The sequence below is a fragment of the Schistocerca piceifrons genome, chromosome 3, assembly GCF_021461385.2.
Source record: "Schistocerca piceifrons isolate TAMUIC-IGC-003096 chromosome 3, iqSchPice1.1, whole genome shotgun sequence".
In the NCBI taxonomy this organism is placed as follows: Eukaryota; Metazoa; Arthropoda; class Insecta; order Orthoptera; family Acrididae; genus Schistocerca; species Schistocerca piceifrons.
In genome coordinates, this window is record NC_060140.1 from 868,758,569 (window position 1) to 868,772,861 (window position 14,293).

Sequence of the window (14,293 nt, forward strand, 5' to 3'; positions counted from 1 at the left end):
AGTACCATTGATTAACAATTTGTCTGTGGCAAGAACTCGTGATGAACTAATCCTTCAAAGTCAAATAAAACTATCAGCATGGCATTGACATTTAACTTCAGCTGATTAGCTTTTTCTGGTCTTGGAGAACCTCTCCCGATCTATTGTGAAGATTGAAGCTTGGTCTCAACATCAGACCCATGGACACACATCTCATCACTGGTTATGATTCTTAAGAGAAACATCTCACTCTCATTTGCACGATCCAAAAGCTCTCCTCAGATTGCAAGGCGAAGGTCGTTCTGGTCCTGACTCATGAGCCATGGGACAGACTTGGCGACAACACAATGCATTCCGAGATGCTGTGTCAGGATTTCATGACATGATCCAACTGAAATGTTACATTCTTCTGTAATCTCTTGGAGAGTCAATCTCCGACTGGCATGCTCAATTTCATTGATATTCCTGACACGAGCATCGTCGATGGTTGTCGGTGGGTGTTCTGAATGAGGGTCATCTTTAATTTCCATCCTGCCATTTTCAAGCCATGTGAACCACACCTAACACTGAATATGGCTTAATCACTCATCACTGTAGGGTTCCTGCATCATTTGGTGTGTCACTGTAAAGATTTTCTTGAGTTTCACACAAAATTTAATGCAGACGCATTGCTCCTCTGCTTCTGCCATTTTGAAATTCGCAAACTGTGCGACACAATGTTCTACCCAATACAGCACTGAACAATAACTAACAGACATACAACAATGAAACTTCCAGCAGTTACACATTACACACAGGCTTGTATAGGGTTGTCAACCGCATTTTGCTTCAACACACCATTGGCACGAAATTCTGAATGTTGTGAAAATTTTTGAACAAACCTCGTATATATAACTGGCATTCCCAGTTGATCAACTGTTCTGAAATTGAAACAGTGATTTGCTAAGGATATTATTGTTGCTCAGGTAGATGATATAACCTTCTCAGATTTTTTGGGAAATGATGGCAGTAGTGAAACCAGTTGGTGGTTACTGACGCTGTCCTATTTCATTTTTTATAGATGCAGCTTTAACAATGGTATATTTCAGTCTCACTGGAAAAATGCTCTGACTTAGTGATGCAGTACATATTTTAGAAATGACAATAGTTGTTATGTGGGAAACACTTTAGTACTCTGTTAAAAATACTATCAAATCCAGATGAGCTTTTATTTTTGAGAGAATATGTAACTTTATTAATTATTTATTAATTAAGAAGAAGTGAGAGAGACATCTGTATTATCAATAATAATGGAAATTCCTGGATCTACACGTACATGAAACAATATGTAAAAGAATTTCCCACCTATAGTGGGCTGATGTATGATGCATAGATACATGTAACAGAAAACAGTGTTCATAGTAGCTTTCAAGCTCTTGCTCTTTTCGTACAAAAAGTATACACATTCACTTACATGGATACCCAAATGATCACTACCACAGCAAGACAGATTGTTATCAGTTATTGAGAGAACTTGTGTGGGCAGTTTGAGGTGGGGTGGGGGTGGGAAACGATCGTGAGGCAAGGAAAGGGTAACAGGATAATGTGAGGCAGATCTTTTGACAGATGATTCAGCGGCTGCACAGCTAGATGAAAGGAGTTCTGATGATAGAGCATACAAGAGATATAGAAAGAGGGAGAGGGTGGGGAGAGGGAGACGGAGACGGATGAAGAAGGTGGAGATGAAGAAGGAGACAGGGAGGGGACAGAGACAAGCTAAGGCTTGCTATTGGTTTCAAAATACTTGTGACCTGGTATCTTGCTTCTGATTTGTCCTGTATCATCTGTCTTAAATGCCTGCATCATATCAGCTACCTAGCAGCAAGACTATTTTTTCATAATCTCTTTTTCATTGACACTCAGTTTTCTGCTAAAAGTCTGCTACAACCTACAGTTGGATGAGAGGCTCTTCTCCTACCATTTCAGGCGACATAACAAATTTATTAGATTGTGGAATCTCAAATGCAAATGAAGAAGCAGAATAACTGTTCACCCTTTTGCCCATTACTACTTACATTTCCCCAGTTCCCACAGCCTTTTTCCTCCCTTCAACCTATCTGGTTCAAATGTCACATAATTTAATGCAGCCTGAAAGGCACAAATCTGTGCTTTCTGCTCTATGATTCTCTTGTCTTTTTAACAGAGCCAACAGTTCCATGAGAGAGCTTTGAGTTTCCCATTCAGTTCCCCTCTACAATTACCCCACTGGAACTCCAAGCCACAATCTTCACCACTTCCTGACTGAATACCCTACGGTAACATTCACATTTGTTACACATTGAGAAACAAAATTTGTGCTCAAAAACAGTTGCAAACCAATTGACACACTGTACACTACACAAATTTTCATTATTTATGAGCTGCAAAATACTAGGCCTACAGATAGCATTTCAAATGTATAATAAACATATAAAGTTAGTTATTTCCACTCAAAATGAGCCCTGTGCTCACTTAACTGCAATATGTGTTAATTAAGTTGCTCAAAATAAAGTGTTACTTTTAATCATCACTTAGCGCGTGATATGGGACAAAGTTTACTTTTTGCAAAATACAGCCTGCTTCAAGTGATGCAGCTTATGTGACAATTTAAATTAAAAACTCAGAAGTTTGAGTATGTGCATTGATAAGAACTTGAACTCAAAAGTACATAGGTATTACAAAATGTTTAAGGTTAGTGACTTTTTCAACATGGATGCCAGAAGATTTTAGAGATGAAAGGGGCTGTTTAAATGGATTGGCGTATTGTGGACTAATATTCCTGTTATCACTTATAAGAATATGGAATGCCCACTTAACTATAATTGTCATTATTGTTATTTATTAAAACAAGTGGTATTTAGGAAATATTGCACTTTCAATGAGGGCTAAAGGCTGTAGGATGGTCCATAACAACAGACATTCATAACACATTACCGATCTCATTTCAAGTACTAGGAAACTAAAAATTATACCATTTGTAGAGATTATTATTATTATTATTATTGTTATTATTTTCGATTATTCACATTTAAAGAGAGTGTGAATTCCTCTATGATGATTGTTTATGTTTTTTTCTGAGCCCAAATTTTCTTCGTGTGTTCACTGCGTTTCTTTTGCTCCGCTGTCCATTTGCATCCTGGTCTCATCTGTGTTGTGGTGTCAAATTTAAGTTTTTTGATGATGTTCCTGAATTCAGTTCTATTTTCTGCATTGTTTACTGTTATGTGTGCTTGTCTGAGGTCCTCTTCAACTTCTTTTATCGATTTTGTTTTTCCCCTGCCTGTGTTGATGACTTTAAGAATGCGCTTTGAAATTCTGTTTTCATTCATCCTGTGGATATGTCCGTAGAACTGCATTCTTCTTTTCCTTATTGTATCCGTAATCTTCTCTGTGTATTTATATAATTCTGATGTTGGTCTCTTCTTCCAAATTCCTTGCTCTTGTATCGAGCCAAAAATTTTCCTGAGAATTTTCCTTTCATGTTTCCCTATTCAATTGATTTTAGTTTGCCCACCTATTTGTGTTGTTTCAGATGCATACAGGCCACCGGAAGTATGACAGTGTTGTAATGCCTCAATTTTGCATTAATGGATATGGACTTTTTGTTATAATAGTTCCACGTGAGTATATGCTTTCTGTAGTTTTTTTATTCTTTCCTCATTGGCCTTTAGTTTGATCCCTGATGGCTGGATGATTTCTCCTAGGTACTTAAAATGTGGTAGTTGTACAATTTTCCCATGGGTTGTCACAATAGGCAATTTGTCTCGTGGCATTCTTTCTATGTACTGGGTTTTCTCATACGAAATTTGCAGGTCAGTTCTTTGTGCAATTTCGCGTAACTTCTCTATGGCGTTAGTGGCTTCTTTTCTATTATTTGTGAGGATTGCAAGGTCATCTGCAAAAGCTAAACACTTCACATTGAATCTATTATTAATTTTTTCAAGAATGATATTAAAGAGTAATGGTGAAAGTCTGTCACCCTGTCCCACTCCAGTTTGGATTTCAAATGGTTCAGAGATATCCCCCATAAATTTAACCTTGGAGACTGTGACAGTTAATGTTTGCCTAATGATTGCTCTTGTCTTTCTGTCAATGCTGAATTCTTCCAGCGCGTTGCAGAGCGCTACTCTGTCTATTGAGTCATAGGCCTTTTTAAAATCTACAAAAGGGACCACTGTGTTTTGGGTGTTTCTCATCTGGAGAATCATTTACAGATTCCAGATCTGTTCTATGCATGGTCGTCCCTTGCGAAAACCAGCCTGGTATTCTCCTATTTGTGGGTCAGCTTGTTCTTCTAATCTCTTCATGAGAACTTTTGATAGGATTTTATATGTGACCGGCACGAGTGAGATACCCTTGTAATTATTTGGTTCAGTTTTGCCCCCTTTTTTTGTGGAGTGAATGGATGAGCGCGCATTTCAAATTATTATTAATAGTATTAAAATACATGAATACAACTTAGTTGTTATTGATTTGTAGTGCTATATTACACAGATGTGTAACTGTGTGACGGTGTAGAAAGTATTAACAAAAAAAAGTTATGCCTGAATGTTTTAAAACAAAAAACAAAAAAAAAGACAAAAAATTATTGTAGAAGAATGTGTTTATTTGTCAATGACAGATAACACACCGAGGTGACAAAAGTCATGGGGTACCTCCTAGTATCCTGTCAGAACTCCTTTTGCCTGGCATAGTGCAGCAATTTAATATGGCAGTTGTTGAAAGTCCCCTGCAGAAATATTGAGCCATGTTGCCTCCGTAGCCATCCATAATTTCAAAGGTGCTGCCATTGCAGGATTTTGTCCATGAACTGACCTCTCGATTATGTCCCATCCATGTTCGATGGGTTTCATGTTGGGCGATCGGGATGGCCAAATCATTCGCTCGATGTGTGCAGAATGTTCTTCAAATCAATTGCGAACAATTGTGGCCTGGTGACATAGCACATCGCCATCTATAAAAAACCATTGTTGTTTGGAAACACGAAGCCCATGAATGGCTGCAGATGGTCTCAGAGGAGCAAAACATAACCAAGACCCAGTCCATTTCATGTAAAAACAGCCCACACCATTGTTGCCCACCCTCTACTTGCAGAGTGCCTTGTTGACAACTTGGGTCAGTGGCTTTGTGTGGTCTGCAGCCATACTCGAACCGTACCATCAGCTCTTGCCAACTGAAATCAGGACTCATCTGACCATTCCATTCTAGGGTCCAGCCGATATGGTCAAGAGCCCAAGAGAAGCACTGCAGGCGATGTCATGCTGTTTGCAATAGCACTCATCTCGCTCATCTGCTGCCATAGCTCATTAATGCCAAATTTTGCCATACTGTCCTAATGGATTTGTTCATCATAACTCCCACATTGATTTCTACTTTTATTTCACACTGTGCTGCTTGTCTGTTAGCACTGTCAACTCCCTCTGAATGCCTCTGCTTCCGATCATTAAGTGGAGGCCATCAGCCATTGCATTGTTGTTGTTGTTGTTGTTGTTGTTGTTGTTGTTTTTTGTCGTCTTCAGTCCTGAGACTGGTTTGATGCAGCTCTCCATGCTACTCTATCCTGTGCAAGTTTCTTAATCTCCCAGTACCTACTGCATCCTACACCCTTCTGAATCTGCTTAGTGTATTCATCTCTTGGTCTCCCTCTACGATTTTTACCCTCCACACTGCCCTCCAGTACTAAATTGGTGATCCCTTGATGCCTCAGAACATGTCCTACCAACCTATACCTTCTTCTAGTCAAGTTGTGCCACAAACTTCTCTTCTCCCTAATCCTATTCAATACTTCCTCATTAGTTATGTGATCCACCCATCTAATCTTCAGCATTCTTCTGTAGCACTACATTTCAAAAGCTTCTATTCTCTTCTTGTCCAAAATATTTATCGTCCATGTTTCACTTCCATACATGGCTACACTCCATACAAATAATTTCAGAAACGACTTACTGACACTTAAATCTATACTCGATGTTAACAAATTTCTCTTCTTCAGAAATGCTTTCCTTTCCATTGCCAGTCTACATTTTATATCCTCTCTACTTCGACCATCATCAGTTATTTTGCTCCCCAAATAGCAAAACTCCTTTACTACTTTAAGTGTCTCATTTCCTAATCTAATTCCCTCAGTATCACCTGACTTAATTCGACTACATTCCATTATCCTCGTTTTGCTTTTGTTGATGTTCATCTCGTATCCTCCTTTCAAGACACTATCCATTCCGTTCAACTGCTCTTCCATGTCCTTTGCTGTCTCTGACAGATTTACAATGTCATCGGCGAACCTCAAAGTTTTTATTTCTTCTCCGTGGATTTTAGTTCCTACTCCGAATTTTTCTTTTGTTTCCTTCACTGCTTGCTCAATATACAGATTGAATAACATTGGGGAGAGGCTACAACCCTGTCTCACTCCCTTCCCAACCACTTCTCCCCTTTCATGTCCCTTGACTCTTATAACTGCCATCTGATTTCTGTACAAATTGTATGTAAATAGCTTTTTGCTCCCTGTGTTTTACCCCTGCCACCTTCAGAATTTGAAAGAGAGTATTGCCCTTGGTGAAAGATAATGCATCAGATGTGGTTTTCTGGGGACACTTGACACTGTGTGACAAAGCAAGTAGGTATATGTTTACTTAACCTCTTGTTTTGCCATCTGCCTCCTTAAATTCGTTTCTATCAATTTTGACTGATTGCCACGCATAATCTGCATTTTCATGAAAGAGAAGGATTGGCCCTCAGTTTTAAAGAATGTAACACCAGATCTAATTTTGTGCTTAGTTTTATGTATGTAATTGATTTTCTAATTTATTTTGACTATTCCTAGTTTATACTTTCATTAAAGGATGAAATTAGTAATTGTTTCCTAACTTAAATTCTGTTGTTGATGTATAAACAAATATAAATTCTGTACTAATTATAAACATTTGGAGGAACAGCTAATGCTACTCTTAAAGGTTCTATTTGGCTCTATTCGAAAGTATGTTAGCAAAGCCAGCCCTTAATTAATTCCAAAGTAATTGACAGTTTATCAAAGGTATTATTTGTGTAATAATATATGTTAATTGCATCATTTAAACAATAATTCAGCCTAACTCATGTTGTAGAAAAAACTGTTAAAAAAAAGCAATTTTCTGATCTATTCAGTTAATCAAATGAGTTAAGTTTTAATTGTAATTTCTGTGAATTTAACTTCGAGCAATGTGTAGTTTCAGCACCTATTATTGTGAGGGTATATAAGAGCACGATTTTTGGTCCAGAGACAGTCAGTTCACGGCCGAGTATCAGACGAGGAACCTGTATTGGTTGGATCAACAACAACGCATCCGTGAAATAAGTGTAACACAATTAGGCCTTGTGTTAAAACAATGGCAGTGTCTGCTCCATACATACCTTTCTATTCTTCAAGAACTGTGAACTTTGTGGTTAGGTTTTTACTGCTCGTAGATGTTCAATAGTAAACTACTGTAGCAGTATGTGGAGGTTTGCCAGCAAACTATTAATGAGGCTTATGGAAAGTTAAAACCATAGTGGACTGGGCATATATAACTGTGTATTATTTGGGTGGGGGTGGGGGTGGGGGGGGTGGGGGGGAGGTGGGGGTGGGGGTGGGGGGTAGGTTGTGAACAGTGAAAGTAAACTGCTGTGAAATGCAACTATGTACCTGTCGGCTACATTATTTAAAGTAGTCAGTGTTGTACTACCACACCCCATTTTTCAGCCGGTATCACAAAGCAGTACGTCGACACTGGGGACAACAAACAAAGAAATAAAGAAGGTGAACCGTCACAACTGTATATCTCGGATATTGAATTCCCCAACAATTTCCTAAATGGAATGTTTATGTGTCTATCTCCAACTACCGTTCTATTTTCAATGTCTGTTAATTCCCTCATGCAGCCATAATCACATCGGAAACCTTTTCACATGAATGACCTGAGTCTGAGTACAGTGATAGCTCTGCCAATGCATTACCCTTTTATACCTTTCTGTATGTGATATTACGAACATCTGTATATGTGCATATTGCTATCCCATGACTTTGTCACATCAGTATAGTTTGTAACACATGGTGTCCATTGTGGAATTCTTTATGTAGCTGCATATGCCGACATCATCTTCACAGTACATTTATTCTGTTCTTGTCAACAATCATTGATTGTCTAGAAGTAACTGGAACTTTCACAAGTATGATACTGTAAGGAAAAATTACACATGTTAACCAATGATCAGCTTCAGTATTGTGCAAAGAGTAGGGGGGGGGGGGGAGAGAGAGAGAGAGAGAGAGAGAGAGAGAGAGAGAGAGAGAGAGAGAGAGGGAGAGGGGGGGGGGGGATATTTCTGCTGTATTAAACCAGAAATGAAGTTAATTTATCACTATCATATGATGAAAACTGGTAAGTATAACTATAAATTTCCTTTTAGTTGTCACACATGCATTTGGAAGATGTGTCTGATATATCAGATTTGTTACATACTGACTCGTTCCATATCATAATAAATTGTTTGTCATGTTGTCTGTGGTACAAAGCACAAGGCGATCTAAACAGTTCTTATGCATTTTAGTTCTATTGTACGTCTGTATCTCTGAAATAACGAGAGTAACATATACGAACACAATTAGACTGTCCTAGTACTTATTCTTGTATAAAAGATCCTTGGACTTCTGGCCACATTAATTCAGGGTAGTAGACTGTATTTACCCTGAATTGCCACAGCAAGAAGTCCGAGAATGTTTTGTACAACAGTGCCGTAGTGGAAGAGTTTGTTCCCTTAGTGCTTATTCTTGTTGCAGAATGGTGTATTTTTGTATGTGATACCTGTTGTTGGATCCAGGAATGAAATACAAAAAGTAAACTTAAATAGGGATGAATCTGACATAACCTTAAAAGGCTTTACAGTTGTCCAGGATTCATCTTCCTGCCACATTTTCACTTTATGTGAGTATTTGGACATGTTTTAAGATATACCAGTTTCACTGTTTTTATTGAAAGGCTTGAACAAATGAACATTCGGGTTTTCAGGGAGTGATGGCAAACTATTCTCACTGAACGTCTTCCATACCTCAGACATAAAGTCTCCCGGAAATTTTGTGCAAGCAGTCTCATGTGTCAACACCAAGAATCTAGTTGTGCTGAAGGCACTGAGTAGCACATATTTAATGTTGTATGGTGCAGATCCTAGTGAAGAAGGTTTGTGTTTAGCCGATAATTTCTTAACTTAACATTACAGGTGTAAAAAAAAAAATTCGAGCATTTTGAGCTTCAGCATTTTAAGAGCGACATAGTCACATATTTACTTGACGTTTGTTATGAGTACTTCTATCTTTAATGTTGTAATATGTCAATATTATACTCCGTACCTATTGCTGCCTTCTGGAACTTTCGGAGCTTAGTGTGCCTTTTCACTGATGGTGCATCGTCTTGGAGTTCTGTGCTCCAGTGTTAGTGGTCGCATGCTGTCTTGGTATCGCATGCGGCAACGTTGCAGGTCAATCAGTATGAAGAATTCTGCTAGAAATTGTAATTAATAGTTGAATGTGTTACATCAGTCTGTAGGAGAAAAGTGTTTGAGTAATTGAGCTATTTCACAGAAAGGCACATATGATTAGTTACGAGATTTATGGTTGAAACAGTGTTGTGTTTATTAATCAGTAATTTTGATGGAGAAACACATTGATATCAAAACATAAAATAAAAAGGCTGTTATGATTAAAGACTACCTGTTTTTAGAGTTGAAACACACTGTAGCAATGGTTACTTCATTGTGAATGCGAAACAAGCATAATTTTGCGTGAGACTGGATGCTTTTTGGCATTGTTAGGGAAATGTGTTACGTGCTAAAGGGACTATAAACAAAGTTCTTTGACTTGTGCTGTTATTACTTCTGTGTGACATTTCTCATTCTTTAACTGAAAACTTAAATATTTGAAACATATAAGAGTAAAGTATTTGCATTAAGCACACGGTCAGGTCTATTTCGTAACGAAGTGTGTTCCCTTGTAAACCTTCCATACTTGGGTCCAATAATTGCAAAAATTAGTCTGAAACTAAATTGAAGAGACATTGCTGGAGCTTTACACACATTTTGTGTTAATAACAAATTCTTTATTATTTACTTTTTTAAAACTCGTATTTGTGCAAAATAAGAGTGTTGTTTTGTAATGCCACTAGGTTGTGAACTGACAGTTGCAGCTGAAATTGGCTTGGTACATGAAATTTCGCCATGCAAAGAGGGTCCTATTTGACAGTGATATAATCTGACATTAACATTTATATGATGCAGATTTCCGAGTTCAATTTCATCCGAGTCATTTTTGGTGTTACTGTAAGGTCAGTTGCTTTATACTTTCATCCGAGTTACTGATCAGGCACTCTTCAAAAGTACAAAGGAGAGGCAGCAGAAATATCTGTTGGGGATGCTTTGGATCATAGATCATTTTTATGATTATTAATTCTTGAAGGAGAAAGGACAGGACACGAAAAGAGCTGTAAGCCTAATGAGTACACTTAAAACAGAAAGAGAAATTTTTAAAAAGATACTTGCATGTCATTAATCATTTCAGTATAATTTGACAGATAAGAACTGAGAGTTTTCCTTGAATAAACTACAAAACTCACACCAAACCTGGGCTTTAGAATCTTTCTGATGTTTACTGTAGCAGTAAAATAAAATTGCCCTTCCTGTAGTCCCATATTTAGGCTGGCATGTCTGACATGTATGTCATCATGTATCATGTTGTTCTACTTCTATTTTTATATTGTGCTGTCATCTCCAATGGATATGAACTGGTTTGACTTATTGGTATTGACTTATTGGTATTGACTTATTGGTATTGACTTATTGGTATTGACTTATTGGTAATGGAAAATTAATATTGCAACTTCGCAAGCTCCTGAAATTTGGGAATGACTCTGTCAAATTTTATAGTACCCACTTAGTTTCTTTCCATATGCATACACATACTTTTACATTTATCTCCTCGGATGAATACAGCATGTAATGTGCTACTGTTTGCATAATAGATTAGGGCAGTAGTGCTGAGTAACATGGGCATATGACTCCTATAGATTGTTTAGACAGCAGATGCTCAGGTAATGTGGTTCCAAAGCTGGTCTAGCAGACAGCACATGCTTTGACCCTTCCTGCACATTGTTAGCAAGAAGAGTTTTTGAACTGGGTAACCACAGAGAGAGGTGCGGGCAAAATGCCCTTTATACTTTTGATGTATGCTGTTTGTACAGCAAGTATTAGAGATGTAGTGCTTGTTGGGGCATTTTATCAAACAATATGGGTGCAGAAAATTTTGACATGTCAAACTTATTTGCATGTGCACTTTTTCCAAGATGGAGCAGTTAGCAAATCACTGAAAATTTTGAAAGTTAATAACTTTTGACCACAGTGAACTGTGACAACTTACGGCATACAATATTCCTGATCGTGATGAGGAATTTCAGAATATGTACTCAGAGTGCACCCCAGTGTAATAATAGTTGTTTGTAACTGAGAAACAGGGTAAATATGTTTATTGTTGCATGTATTTCTGTTAGGGTAATTATGAATTATGGTAATTAAGAGTATAAAAATGACAATCATTTACATGGGTTACATGCTTCATAAATTCTGATGACACCAACACAGTGGTGGCTTGTGCAAAATTTTACCGATGTGCTACAACATCTACATCTACATCATACTCCACAAGCCACCTATTGGTGTGTGGCAGAGGGTACTTTTGGTGCCACTATCTGATCCCTCCAACCCTGTTCCACTCGCAAATAGTGAGTGGGAAGAATGATTGTCGGTAAACCTCTATATTGGCTCTAATTTCTTGAATTTTCTCCTCATTGTCAATATGCGAGAGGTATGTGGAGGGAAGTAATATGTTGTCCAACTGCTCCTGAAAAGTGCTGTCCCGAAATTTCAATAGTAAAGCTCTCCATGATTCCCAACACCTCTCTTGTAATGTCTGCCAGTGGAGTTTGTTTAGCATCTCTGTAATGCTCTCTCGCCAGGTAAACAATCCCGTGACGAAATGTGCCGCTCTTTGCTGGATCTTCTCTATCTCCTCTATCAGTCCTACGTGATAGGGATCCCAGATAGGTGAACAATACTGAAGAATTGGGCAAACAAGTGCCTTATAAGCCACTTCTTTCATGGACAAGTTACATTTCCTTAAGATTCTTCCAATGAATCTGAGTCTGGTGTCTGCTTTTCCCACTACCTGTTTTATATGGTCATTCCACTTAAGGTCGCTCTGGATAGTTATGCCCTATATATTTTACAGCAGACGCTGTCTCCGGTTGTTTATCATCAGTAGTGTAGCTGTACAGTAGGGGATTTATTTTCCTATTTATGCGCAATATGTTGCATTTATTTATGTTCAATGCCAGTTGCCAGAGTCTGCACTATTCATCAATCCTTTGCAGGTCTTCTGCAAATTCTCACTATCTTCTGGCATTGCTACTTTGGTATAGACAACTGCGTCATCTGCGAATAGCCTTAAAGAGCATCTGATGCTTTCTACTAGATCATTTGTATGTATTGTAAACACACTTCCCTGTGGTACTCTGGATATTACCTTTACATCTGTTGATTTAGTTCCATTAAGAGTGATTTGTTGCATTCTATCTGCAAGAAAGTCTTGAATCCAATCACAGGTCTGCTCAGGTACTCTGTAAGCTCGTATTTTTTTCATTAAAGGGCAATGCGGGATGGTGTCAAATGCCTTACTGAAATCAAAGAACGTGGCATCAACCTGAGCGCTGTTGTCCACTGCACTGTGGATCTTGTAAAGGAACAGAGCGAGCTGAGTTTTGCAGGATCTCTGTTTGCAGAATTCATGTTTACTTTTATAGAGATGATGTTCAGTTTCCAAAAACGCCATAATTCTTGAGCATGAAACATGTTCCATAATTCTACAACAGATTGATGTCAACGATATAGGTCTGTTATTGTGTGGATCTGTCTTATGACCTTTCTTAAAAACGGGAATGACCTGTGCTTTTTTCCAGTCATTGGATACCTTTCGTTGCTCAAATGATCTACAATAAATTACTGCTAGAAGGAGAACAAGTTCTTTTGCATAATCTTTACAGAATCTTATAGGTATTTCATCTGGTCCTCTAGCCTTTCCACTACTAAGTGATTGTAGCTGCTTTTCAATGCTGCGATTGGTTATCTCAGTATCTGCTATTTCGATGTTCGTACGACGATTGGAAGGAGGGACAGTGTTAAGATCTTCCACGGTGAAACAACTTTGGAAGACCGAATTCAGTATTTTGGCTTTCTCTCTCTTGTGTGGTCACTGAGAGAATGAATAGATGATTTTGACCCACTTACTGATTTTACATATGTGGTCGTCTATAGGCTTTTAATTTGCAAGGGCAGTAATTGTAACTAAATTCAGTTTATTAATAATACGTATATCAATTGAACTTTTAAATATATTTAATTTTATAATTGTATAACACTTCGAGAAATAGAAAAAAGAAATAAACCAGTGGGAATCGAATTCGAGCCACAAAATTGTGAGTCTGTTGTCTTAAATGCTTAGTTGCTGCGCCATTATGAGATATGCTGCTCAAATATCCCTCGTGCTATATATGTAGATCCTTAGAGAGCTTTTTACCTGTTCCTGTGGATCACTCAAGTGGTATATTCTACGAACTTGAAAGGGTAATCTACCTGCTTCTAGTCACATAGCTTGAGCCAGGTCAGTAAGTCTCGTCCCATTTCCTCCTTTTTTTAGCTTTAGATCCAGGAGAAACCTATCTGTCTCCTTAAATCTCACTTTCTTCTCCAAAGATCTACTGCAAAAGTGCCTCTATAGTAGATAACCTACAGAAAACACTTCCATACTAAAAGGTGGTGGCATTTCTCACTTTTGCTGTATTAATTTTGTTTGTTCATGACTAGTTTCAGCCTTCTAGCCCACTGTCAAGTGATTCTTGTGATTCTGCAATAGAAAACTATGCCTTACATATTGAAATTTCAGCATTTTTAAGTATGTTTTCTTCTATTTGCTCTTGTCCACAAATGTTGTCTTGTTGGTTTGACGGCTTGATATTTACAGAGGTATTATACCCTTCTATGCTTTCACAATGTGTTACATGGAATTTCAAAGACAAATACCACTCTTGTGCAGTGAGCAACTTAGTAGTCGTAGGACTGGAAGGGATGACACCATATCAGAGCATGCCCAGTTTAGTGGAAAACGGACAGCTGGATTCCTTCTCTGAGTTCATCGTAGTGTGGCTGATGATCATTTCAGCACTTGATCATAGCATACTGGTTTCTAGTC

The 14,293-nt window shown here is 38.0% G+C and overlaps 1 protein-coding gene across 1 annotated transcript in view; it reads left to right on the plus strand.

Moving 5' to 3' along the window:
- LOC124789973 (nucleolar protein 11) overlaps positions 1-14,293 on the plus strand; it is a 76,954-nt gene that overhangs the window by 31,127 nt on the left and 31,534 nt on the right. The window contains exons 4-5 of the mRNA XM_047257513.1: positions 8,786-8,930; positions 9,015-9,182. Of these exons, the coding sequence (XP_047113469.1) occupies positions 8,786-8,930; positions 9,015-9,182 (313 nt within the window). The remainder of the gene's footprint in view (positions 1-8,785; positions 8,931-9,014; positions 9,183-14,293) is intronic.